The sequence below is a fragment of the Coffea arabica genome, chromosome 1e, assembly GCF_036785885.1.
Source record: "Coffea arabica cultivar ET-39 chromosome 1e, Coffea Arabica ET-39 HiFi, whole genome shotgun sequence".
Lineage (NCBI taxonomy): Eukaryota > Viridiplantae > Streptophyta > Magnoliopsida > Gentianales > Rubiaceae > Coffea > Coffea arabica.
Genome location: NC_092311.1, coordinates 41,495,395 through 41,508,010, shown reverse-complemented (window position 1 = coordinate 41,508,010; position 12,616 = coordinate 41,495,395). Strand labels below are relative to the sequence as shown.

At 35.1% G+C, this 12,616-nt stretch overlaps 1 protein-coding gene across 1 annotated transcript; it reads right to left on the bottom strand.

Moving 5' to 3' along the window:
- Positions 1–3,490: 3,490 nt before the first annotated feature.
- LOC113703863 (cyclin-dependent kinase C-1) lies at positions 3,491–11,288 on the bottom strand. The gene is made up of 13 exons (XM_027225350.2): positions 11,062–11,288; positions 10,825–10,973; positions 8,010–8,091; positions 7,276–7,366; positions 7,048–7,077; positions 6,631–6,740; positions 6,467–6,539; positions 6,262–6,382; positions 6,027–6,144; positions 5,034–5,173; positions 4,885–4,942; positions 4,497–4,567; positions 3,491–4,395 (listed from the first exon to the last, which is right to left on the bottom strand). The coding sequence occupies exons 2-13, from the start codon at positions 10,932–10,934 to the stop codon at positions 3,852–3,854; spliced, it is 1,548 nt and encodes a 515-aa protein (XP_027081151.2). The 5' UTR covers positions 10,935–10,973; positions 11,062–11,288; the 3' UTR covers positions 3,491–3,851.
- Between the last annotated feature and the right edge of the window lie 1,328 nt (positions 11,289–12,616).

The window sequence follows — 12,616 nt, the reverse complement described above, 5'->3', positions numbered from 1 at the left end:
AGAAATTGTTGAAAATTTCAAGAGTTATGCTTCTACAGAATTTTGAAATAATTATTATATAGTAAGGTGATTATTGTTACTTGTCAAAAAATAAATGAGAAAAGAAACAAAGTAACAGCAAATCTGTAGAACTCCAACTTCTAACATACTTTTACTTGCATGTTTACGTTACCTTGGCCCTTTACTTTTGGTTTTTTTTTTTAACTAAGAAAATAGTAGTAATTTATAAATCTCTTATATTTAATCCTTTTAAAGAATAAATTTATGAATGAATTTGATTTTTTTTAGTTGTGTTATTATTCATATTAAATACATGGTTGTTATTACTAGTCATTTGTAGATTAGGTAAAAAATTGTAACAGTTAATTTGTACTCCCACTAAACTTTCTAGCTCTGCCAATAAACACTACGATCAAGTTAAATGCATGTCCATATGTTAATTTGTAACCTTAAATTGCTTGACCATTTTACCCAGATAATTAGTACTTCTTTTTTGTATTTGTTGAGAAGTTATAGGTTTGGAAATTTAAGATTGGAAATTAATGCATTGGTCGATATTCAAATACTTAAAAAGAGGAAGATGGATTTCTTTTGGTACACATTTCTTGATTTCATATCAAGTCTTGAAGGTGTCACCAAACACTGCGACTGCCAAAATTGAAATTTATCCAAACAATGAGAGATATCGCAATCCATGGTTCATAATGAAATTGATGTTATAAATATATACAATGATTCGTGACAAAAAATAGCTTTTTTACGTTCCCAATCTGCACACATTTCATGATATGTGTATAATAGACTAACAAATTTGATTGTTCTCTTTGGGTTAATTCCATTTTGTCCTCCCAAACTTTGGACGATTACCCATTTCAGTGCCTAAACTTTAAAATGGGACACTTAAGTCCCTAAAACTTATAAATTGGGACATTTAAGTCCCTAAATTTATAAAATGGGATACTTAAATCCCTAAACTTATAAAATGGGACACTTCGACCACTAATGGCATTCAGGATTCTGTCAACAAATTTCCTTAATTTGGAGGTATTTATAAGTTTAGGAACTTAAGTATCCCATTTTGGAGTTTAGGGACTGAAGTGGGTAATCGTCCAAAGTTTGGGGGGACAAAGTGGAATTAACCCTTCTCTTTTTGCTGGCGATGCTTTCCCAAGTACCAACCTACGAGCTGCCACCAGTTCTCTCTCCTCTCCTTGCACTTTCAAGCCCTAATTTGTTGTTCTGCAGCATTCTTATCCAATTCGATCGCTATTTATAAAACTAATCGAGTTTCTATCTCTCCATAAAAAGGCAAGAAAGAGGTAGGAAGATAAGCTATCAAAATTTGAGACTAAACATGCAAAAGAGAACAAGAACATGAGATATTAATGGCATGAATAAATAAAGTAAAAAAAAAGAAAAATAAATTTAATTAGAGTTCCTATTTACTCATTTAATACAATTTCGTCTAATTTGCATCTCATTTCATCTTAAAACCCTTAATGCTACTCTCTAAATTTAGAAAAATATAATCATTCGAAATCAAAATATTGGACACCAAAAGTATAAATTCAAAGTTGCTGACTAACGGTAATTTGATGTTGACCATTAGTCATTCTTGAATTGTTGTAAAATGTCTTAAATGTGGCTTAAGTCATAAACTTTAGGGACCTGATAAACGTTACCAAGCCATAGTCTATATGGTACAATTGCTCTTACAGTCGTAGAAAACCTTAACCCATGCCTTGCACAGTATTAGTTTTGTTAGAAGAATTCATTTGGAAGAAAAATGTTTATTGAAATCTAGACACTTAAATTGAATGGACCTAGACTAATATTAGACATGGTAAGATTCTAATTGATGCTAATGAACATTAATTGATAAAACACAATAATTGACGTTAACAAATTTTAATTGATGCTTGTGAACACTAATTGATACAACGTAATATTTTACATTAACAAGTTTAATTAAGATTCTGTCAATCCTTTTTTATCATATTTCTTTTAATCATTGTACTTGTTGGTTTCTTTATAAATATATATATATACTTTCATCAAAAATAGATTCTCCCTATGAAGCCTAAATACAGAGATTTGATGTTTCAACCAATAGTTAAAATAGGCTCCAAAAAAAAATAAAGGAATTTTCTAACTAAAATAGGCTCCAAAAAAGTAAAGTAAAGGAATTTTCTAACTAGTGGCCAACGATTTTTCTTACAAACAAACCAAAAAATATATAGTGATCAAGGAAACCTGTTCAAAATGGCCAAAGGTACAAAACATTTTCTTCTAAATTTGTTGAAATAAGGAAATAGTACTTTTTTTTTTTTATACATAAGAAAAAGTACTTTCTAATTATACTTGTAAAGGAAATTGCCATGATCATCTCACAAGTACTAACTTTTATAGCATATTCCTTTTCTTTGGCCGTAGGATTTAGAAACCAACTGAGGTTGCCTGTTTCTCTTCGATCATGCATGTATATATGTGTATACATAAACATTCTCATCCTCTAAAACCCTACACTAAAAAGAGCATTACAATGGCCTCTTCAACTTCTTCCTCAACAAGCATGACGCTCTCGTGTTTTCTTGCCTTCATCCTCTTGATCGGATCAACCTTTGCAAGCAGGCCTGGCAGAACAATGATCGAGTTCCATAAGCTACCCAAGGGGTCGATTGTGCCTCCTTCAGGGCCTTCAATGAGGCACAACTTTGTGATGAATTTCTTGGATCAACAAGGGTTCGAATTGCATAAAGATTTGACGTTTCATAAACCACCTCCGCATCATTCACACTCTATGCTGCACAACTTCATGGTGAATTCCTTGGATGATCAACAAGTGTTCGAATTGCATAAACATCTGGTATTCCATAAACCTCCTTCAACTCCTTCAAAAGGGAACGACGCCGTACCTCCACATCATTCATAATAAAGTGATTTTCCAGTGTATCATCAAGCTCTCAGTTACCATATTATGCGCTGCGCTGGTTAAAATTTTAATCTGCTATATAGTTGATTATGTAATCTACTGTGTAGTAGATATTTATAAGTTGATTATTCAAATAAACTAAACGTTTTATTATGCATTCGAGTTGCTTTACTAACAAGAAGTGTGTTTAATTTTCATAATCCTGACTTGTACTTCTATTTTTCAGCTCCAGATTCAATTCTCAACGTGTATTTTGGCTTCTAAGAATAGTCAAGAGTCGTTCTTTTTGGTCTCTTAATTGTCCAACAATTCAGATTTATTTAGCTGAGACGTTTCCCCACATACAAATCTTTGGCGGCAAATAGTATAAGATGAACTAATTCATCATGCATAGTTCTGGTGGGATCGATCGTGGATCCGAATCTGATTCAAGTTAGGATCAACTGACCTGTCACATGGACAAAAATTTATCATCCTGAAAGCAAAACACAGAAGGGTTCTGTCTTCTGCTCTATGAGAGATTGACTTGTAAGGGGAATTACTCAAGACCCCAAAACAAAAAAAAAGAAAGATGCATCCGGCTACGATTTGCTTAAAAACAAGTTCAGTAGCAGTATAGCGGCATGTGGAATGAGCAGTGCATCGAGTTTAATACAATGTAATGCTCAACTTTACATCTAAAGAAACATCGCTCACATAACAAACTGCTGTATGAATATGTGCCAAATACCATCAATCCCCTCCTTTCCATCATGAAACAGAAATCTTACGCAGGAGAAAGCAGAAGGTTTACACGTAGAACGGCTCTATTCTTGTAATTTTTAATTTCCTCTTCATAATATATTCAGTGTTCAAACAGAAGGGAAGTACCACTCGTACATACTTGAGCTAAGTGATCTACCATTACTTTCCAAGTAAATCACTGTTGCCAATTATACTGCTGATTGCGGTTCCCCGTCATCATGTTTGAGCCTCTTCCAGTGCCAGAGCCCCCATATTGTCCACCATGCTGATAATTTGGACCACCAGCTCCATAGCCACCACCCCCACCTCCTCGGGGACCAGCACCAGGAATGCCGCTCGAACCATATGGCGCTCCACGCCCTTGGGGTGGATACGGGCCACTCCCATAACCTCCACCACCTTGACCACGATTTGGATGGTTGTATCCTCCAGAAGGATTTCCAGCCTGAGGGTACCTCCCAGGTCCAGCAGCAGGTCCACGTGGCTTGTTATAATGGTGGCTGGGGCCTCCAACCGCCTGGTTTTGAGGTCCATGTATTGGTAAATTTGCTCCCGGCCGCATCTGAGGATGCCCTTGCCCTGATTGTTGATGTGACGGAAGACGACCATGCTGTTGTTGGTGCTGTAATTTCTGGCGCTTGGCTGTTTCTTCATGTTGACGCTGCTGCTGACGCTTTTTCTTTGTTTGAAACTCGTGTGAAGATTCATATTTAGGCAAGCTGATAAAGGAAACCATTTGGGTCACGCTCTGAAAAGGAATAAACAGAACATTTGGCTGGTAAAAATGAATTTCAGACGGGAGAAGATTCAAAAATTAAACCTCTTGGGATCACAAGGCAGTGGATCAGTCCAAAAATACTCAGCATCTAGTGCATCTTTGGCTTCTATTCTCTGCAAAATTTCAATGAGAATATAGCAATTTATTATCAAAAGAGAAATAGTAGAAGTATCAAATGGCCAAATTGATCAAAATTGTTCAATCTGCTACAAACACATCCAAGTTTTCAGTTTACCAATTGATATGGTAGTTGCTTCAAATAAAGAACTATGAATTACCAAAATAAAAATTAAACTGAAATTTCTGGGCCTTTTTCCCCTTCACTTCCATCCGTCAGTCAACAATACTCCAGAAGAAAGCCATGTTTGAGCCACTAAAAAGAGTTTTAAACTGCATAGCCTATACTTGTTAACAAAGAAAAATATGATACCTTCAATGGGTCAAGAGTCAACATCTTATCAAGTAAGTCCAGAGCATGTCGGTCAAAGCTGTCAATAGAAGACAAGGACCAACGAGTGACACCAAAATCCAAAATGTTGACAAACCACGCAAATGCAAATAAATAACGTTTTTACTCACTGTCTAAAAACCTCCTTGAGACGTCTTTTCAGTGGTCTTGAGGGTTTGAAGTTGTTATACCATGGAATCTTTGATACTTCAGGCCAATTACTCTCATCAGGAGACCCACATAGCTCAAAGATCTTATTCAATTGCTCTGGCTGAAATAACACTTGCCTCATCAGAAAGAGAAGGAAAAGAAAGGGAAGGGTACAACAACAGAGCAACGAATTTAAGATGATGACATGTCAACCAATTACTTTGGCACCCTTTTCTAGCACTTACATAACAGATGTATTCCACTCACAATCAAGTGCATGACATCCATTCTAACTCCCATTCTGCAAAAAGTAATTTGCATAACAGCCTTGCTAATTATGATCTTTTATTATATATTCATCCTATGCTTTACACAAATCTTTCACACAGAAAACACTTATCAGGCAACACAAAATCATGATATAGTTTGCATAACCAAATAAAATTAAAACTCAACATGTTACATCTCAGTAAATCACTTCACTGCAAGAATTGACATAAAGCTGACAAAATGGAATTCAGATTCTCACACACTTTCAGCACAGGGGAAGAAAATAAGGAACGTGTTCCATATCTGCCCAACCTACTAACTATATCAACCACCTTGCACTTCAGGACAAAAATGCCATCAAACTAAGCATTTTAGAATTTCAAAATTCCAAACTTGTCTAGTGAGAATGTTACTTTAGATAGTTAGAATGCTTTTAGAATCAAGTATAGAGAAAGAAAGGGAAAAAAAATTAAAAATTGTCATGCCCGCTATAAACTGCTCTCCATCAAGATTTTTCAAAAATAATCTTTGATATAGATTAGGATTTGACATGGTATATATATTATCAGATTTTACTTTGACCTCTTTGTACAGCCAAAAGGACATTGAATCAAAGCACTCAGTTCTCAGACCAAAATAAACTTACATGATCACAACCTTTGAATGATTTTTAGTACACTTAACCAACAGAAAACATCAGCTACCTCATCCTTCCCAGGAAAGATTGGCTTTCCGTGCAGCAGCTCAGCAAAGATACAGCCAACAGACCACATATCTACAGCCGGACCATACTTAGTGGCTCCGAGCAGCAATTCTGGTGGTCTGATCAATTTATTTTTTTAGGGTAATAAATTGATTGTCTATTGATAGGGGAAACCTAAAACCAAGGCCCATACACAAATTGACCAAACTAGAAGATAAAACACCTAATAATCATACCTATACCATAAAGTAATAACTCGATTTGTGAGATTTGCATTGTGATCGTTAGAGAATGACCGTGCAAGACCAAAATCAGCAAGTTTCAGATTCCCATTGTTGTCTATCAGAAGATTAGAACCTGCAACAAACATACAGCACAGCTCTATTATTGCCTGTAAATGGGATTAGCAACCAAAGATCAACGTGTAATCTCATATTAAACCTTTGATATCCCGATGAAGCACTTGATTTACATGACAGTAGTGAAGCCCCGTCAAAAGCTGTCTCATATAGCACTATATGAGGCAAAATAGCGAAATTTTCTTAGAATCACCACATACTTGAAATACTATCTAGATTAACAGGCATTTTCACTAAGAGAATTACCTTAATCTGTGGAACAGAAAATCTCATTCCAGGACGATCAGCAAGACCAGTCAAGTCATGATCCATGTACTCAAAAACCATGTAGATTCCACCTTTATACTTGTTGCCATCTGAAACAACAATGATTGTGCTAAGAAATAATATTCGCTGCGTTAAAAAATAGAAGCTAAAACTCCACAAACAAGGATAACCCAAAAAAAGAAAGAATATTGCAAATTAACACCTTAATCTAGGAGTCTGGTTAGATGACTGGTCTAGGATATTTCTGATTGCCTATGACAGACTAAGTGGGTATAAGCATGACATATGAGTTTGGTCAGATGACTAGCTTAGGATAATTCTGATTCCATATTACAGACTCAATGGATAAAGATACAAAATTCAATATCAGCTCAAACCAAAGATATAGTCACTTGCCTGGTCTCCCCTGTTCATCTTTCTCGGGACCTGGACATTGACAGAAAATCCTTTAGATACTTTTCAGAAGATGCAGTATGATGCAATACCAAAAGACAATAATCAGATTGTTATCAGGTGGACAACCGTTAGCCTTGGCTTTGGTTTATAAGTACATCTGCTCACCCTTTAGTGCAAAATAGAAAGAATGATGACAAGAGGAGTAGACAATAGAATTCATCACATTACCTGGGGATGTGACAATCTCTTTCAGCTTTATTACATTTTCATGATGCAACTTCTTCAAAATTTTGATTTCCCGTATGGCAGTAATGGGAAACTGTAAAAGTGCAAAAACTAAGTTTCAGAAGATGAACTTCAAATTTCATAGCGAACTTTATGGATGATACCCAATAGATACTTCTTTCTTCCCAAATAGATTGCCAGTATTACTTTAACCCCTAAGAGTTTCAATTACAAGGTAGTCTAATAACAGCCAGACATAAATGACCTAGGTCTATCACAGCCATGTATCACGTCATAGTGACCTCAAGAATGGCATGCCCAAAATACTTGTTCCTAAACACTCTTCAACTGAAGTGTTGGATTCCACATGCTTTTCATCCTCCTTAGTTGAATCTGGTAATGTGGCGTTTCCAATATGATTCCTGCTTCTCTTTGAATACAATGCATCTCCAAGTTCACACTATGTACCACATAATAGTGACCTCAAGAATGGCATGCTCAAAATACTTGATTCTAACATTCATAAATCAAATTGTTTGATTCCACATTCTTTTATCCTGCTTAAATTTGAATTGAATGATGTGGTGGTCACAATGTGATTCCTACTTCTCTTTGAAATACAATGCATCCCCAATTTCTTTTTAATTCTAGTGCATAGTCAAATCAAGAATAAAGCTAGATTGCCAAGTATTAATTACTTAACCAATTTAAAAGTGGTGATAGAAAATGAAGCTTACTCCCTCCCTCTCATTGTCCATGCGTATCTTCTTCAAAGCCACAATTTCACCTGTTCTGATTTCTCTTGCCATGTACACTTGACTGCAAGTACATGAGTAAACAAGTATTAGCAGCCAGAGGACTATTAAAAACAAATCAGTGAGGCAGCCACTTAAATAAACTATGATTTATCCATCGTGCTGAAAAAACAGAAATTTCAAGTAATTCACCAACGGATAGAAACTATGAGTGCAGTGAAAACTTTACACCTTCATATGGCCAATCATGTTTCTTCTAAGAGACTGTAGAATATCAAAATCCAACTAATTGGCCCAAAATAATAATGACCCATAAGAATAGCTTCCATCCTATAGAAAACTAAAACACAATCTGCAAACCCTAAATAAATAACATTTAATGGTTACATCTTCATGTTTAATCTACCCTTATACATCAACATCAACTAAACAATCATTAAGGACCAAACGTAAAATTCAACTGAAGCTTCACAAACTAATCTTTTTGGCAATAACAATAGCTGCATCCACAGACATCCTACTAATTCAGTATAAAATTCTATGTTAAATGGACTCAGGTTCGAGTGTTGGATACGGGTGTGTGTATAAGTGTCGAATCCTCATTTTTGAAAATTGCAAGATCCAGATATGTGCCCAATTTCATTGCGGGTGTGGGTGCGGGTGGTGCGGGGATACACTTCTCATACTCATGGGTTGATAAGATATTTTTGGTGAGAAAGGCAAAATCTTTAAGTATGAGGGGGTTGAATTAATATTAAAAAGGTAAAAAATGCAAAAAGATTTAAGTTACTTGTTGAAAAAGATAATTAAAGTTAAAATACAGGGGCTTAGTTGCAAAGTGGATATCATCGTCAAACACAATCTCTATCTTCGTTGTGCACCACCGTTACCTCATTTTCAAAGGGTTCAAATGAATCAAAACAGAGCATGCCACTCTTACTCTTAAACACCACCATTACCCCAATTTCACATCTTCCTCCAATGAAAGAGAATCAGCAGCCCAAACATATGAAGAAAAAGCACAGCAAGGGACATGAGTATTTTTCTTGTTTTTCTCCTTCGTTCTCCTCCCTTCTTTCTCTTCCACTCTTTTCCCATCTCATGAGACTTATAGCCCATCTCTCCTCCTCCTCCACCATCAACATCACATCTCACAACAGTAAACATACCCAAAAAATTTTGACTGTGTCAGGTACATATCCTGTACCCGTGATGTATAGTGTCAGCACACGTGTGCTTAGGATGAATGAAGAGTCCTGGTAACATAGATAAAACTCTCCTGCCATCCTGGCACACCCATATCTTTAAACATGAAACAAATAGAAGTGGTTCAATTTAAAAGTAAGCCTAACATGATGTTGTAAATCAAGAGAACCATCACGTGATACAACCAAGAATTATGGTGAAATTAGCAGGTAATGCACTATCAGAAGTTAACTTTGCTAAGATTGTTGTTGTAGAGCATTTCAATATATAGAATCAGTGCTACCATGCTGGTTATCGACCTCTCTGTAGTGCATCACATAAATGTCCTCTTTAACTCTTTATTCTCTGGTCTTTAATGTGTCCATGTTTCATAAAATTGCATTTGCATCGTGGAAAAACCACTCATGCTCTATTTGAAATGTTACTCAATAAACTACAACTGATAATAAATACATGCTCCAGATTGAATTTTATATTACATGGAGATTTCTCAAATATCATCCAGAATGAAAATTGAGTTAAAAGAACATGTTGCAACAACTACAGTCGCCAGGTTTAAAAAATTACCATCTTAAGATTTAGAACAAAAGAAGATAAATTAATGAAGAAAATGAATAATGAGACTAATTTGCATCTGGACATGGCAGCCAAGAGTTCATCCCATGTTAAAGCTTTTTACGGATCTACAAGACTCATCATGATCAAGACTTTAAACTAAACAGATTCATTAATTTCCCGAGTTTGGCCCACCAAAGAAAGATCCTCATTTTTGCATATTTTCAAGCAACATGGTAGCATGAAAATGCTCAAGGAACAAGCTAAAAGCATGAATTCAAAAGCTAGCAGCTTTATTTTCTTTCCTTTTCTTTTCTCCAACTCCCACTGACATGTTCTATATCTTTAAGTTAAGTGTTCATACACGACTTCTAGAACCGATATCTTAGAACCCCAATCTTACCAGAAAGGAAATAATCATGCAGATACAACCATTAAAGCAGATCAAGTAAATTAAGTTCCCAAAATGTATAATCACACTTGAGGCCACAGTGTTGCAAGACTCCAATAGCACATCACCGACGACACAATCACCAGCAGATGCCCTTCTCTTCTTTCCACAAACACATGCTAGTACATTCACTTGCCTACTTTCTACTTCTCAGTCATAACCGTGTAAACCATTGTGCCCCTCTTCTTGCATTTACTAAACAACATCAAAGCAAAACGTATTCAAACCACTAAATAACACAAATATGCCCCTAATCACCAGCTGTAAAGCTCATCACCATGAGAAAATTTTCAGCCTTTCCAACATCATCAAGTTTCCCAACTCAACTATTCACACACCTCATACTAAAACATTAAAAACAAAGAATAAACCTTTTACTAAAAATTCAGATTAAATTAACAAAAACCCAATCCACAGAACCTCATACAAGTCAATATACTACCTAATGTAATACAGATACCAATATCGAATCAATACCTTAAGAAAAACGAAATTTACTCCAAGATTCTAGTAAAAGGCGGAGAAATTCACTCAAGAGAAAAAAAACACATTTTGTTGCGATACAAAAACAGATAATTTACTAACCCATAAGTGCCTTCACCAATCTGCTCCAATTTCTCAAAGCAATCAACGGTTCTCGAACCCCAGGTCGGCGGTTCACTGATATTTAGCTGATTTGGGGCCGCAATAGCCATTTAATTATCAACTACTCCGACTTCTTTAGCTACAATTCCCTACTCAACAAACAAGAAAAACACAAAACAATCAACATGAAATCCTCAACAAAATTTGGGGAATTAGGGTTTATAGTAGAGAACTTACTTGCTTATGCTGCCGACTTCGACAATGGCGCGATAGATATAACGACGACGATGATGGGGTTATAGCGGGGGATGGGGTGAGGTGTTGAGGTGGTGAGGGCGGTGGAACTTCACGGCGATGGTGATTGCGGAGCTAATTTATTATATTCCGTGAAGGCCAAGGGAAAGAGAGAGGAAAAGAGTTGAGAATTTATCGAAGGGAAGATTCGGTCTACTGACCACTTCAACGCGCAAAGGTTTCTTGATTTTACGGTAAGAAATATGACTACTGGTAGTTGGTACAAATTATTTACCACTCAATGGTACAAATTACTAATACAATAGAGATGATAGTAGTAGTTAGGGTATGAACAATATTAATCACATGCTACTTGTGCTTAAACTTGTTTGTTTAGTTTAATAAATTTATTGTGATTAAATTTGATTTATTTTATTGATTAAATAAAATTAAAATGGATTTTTATTAAATTTAGTTCAAGTTGAGCTCGAGTAATTTATTTATTTTTTAATATGTGAATTTTAAAATTTAAGCCAATTAAACTAAAGTTAAGTCAAATTTGAAACTTTTTATCAAATGCAAATTTTAATTTAGAAAAGAAATGAGACTTATAAATTTATGTTTAGGTTCTTACAAACTCATAAAGCAAACATGATGTATTGATTTTGATTTTTCGTGAAAGTTGATTCCAAAAAGCTAAGATTAGAAGCCAAAATGCTAAAATATCGTTGTAGATTCTAATCTGGCTTCTGTGTGAGCTTTTAAAAAATCAAAACTTGAAAGAAAAAATAGTTGAACTCGCCGTATAATAGATTTTCTAATATCAAAATTTAAAAACAAATCCAAAAAACTGATTGATAGCAAACGCTTATAAAAAATAGGGAAAATCGTTCAAAAGGTCCCTTATATTTTGTAAAATGACTTTTTTCGTCCATCACTTTTAAAAATATAATTTTACGTCTCTTATAAATTTATATTGATCAAATTTGGTCCCTACCTAGGTTTTCAACTAATTTTTTGTCGGAATTCATCACATGCTTTACACTTGATCAATTTTTAAGGGTAAAATTGTCAAATCAAATTTTGCATAATTTCGATTCATAGTCCCTCACACTTCACAAAATGAATTTTTTTGTCCCTCACATCTCACAAAATGAATTTTTTTCGTTCTTCACATTTTTCAAAATGAATTTTTTCATCCCTCATTGATCATGTGTGCGAATAGTTTTTTTTAAAACCCATATATATAGTTTTTTTTAAAACCCATATATATATATCTATTTAATTTCACTTGAGCAGTACGAATAAAATATAACATATCTCTATTTCATTTGTAATATATCTCTATTTAATTTTGCCTGGTGAAATCAAATAAAAATATATTACATGTAATTCGTACTGTTCAAATGAAATCAAATAGAACCACCAGCCCAAACCATCAAGCCTTTTGAGCTGGTGGCCTTGATGGGGTGGGAGGCAAGGGTTCATATCCAAACGGGTGTATAATACACCCGTTTGGTCCGATTGTGATTCAGTTCTCATCGGCCCTCCCATAGAT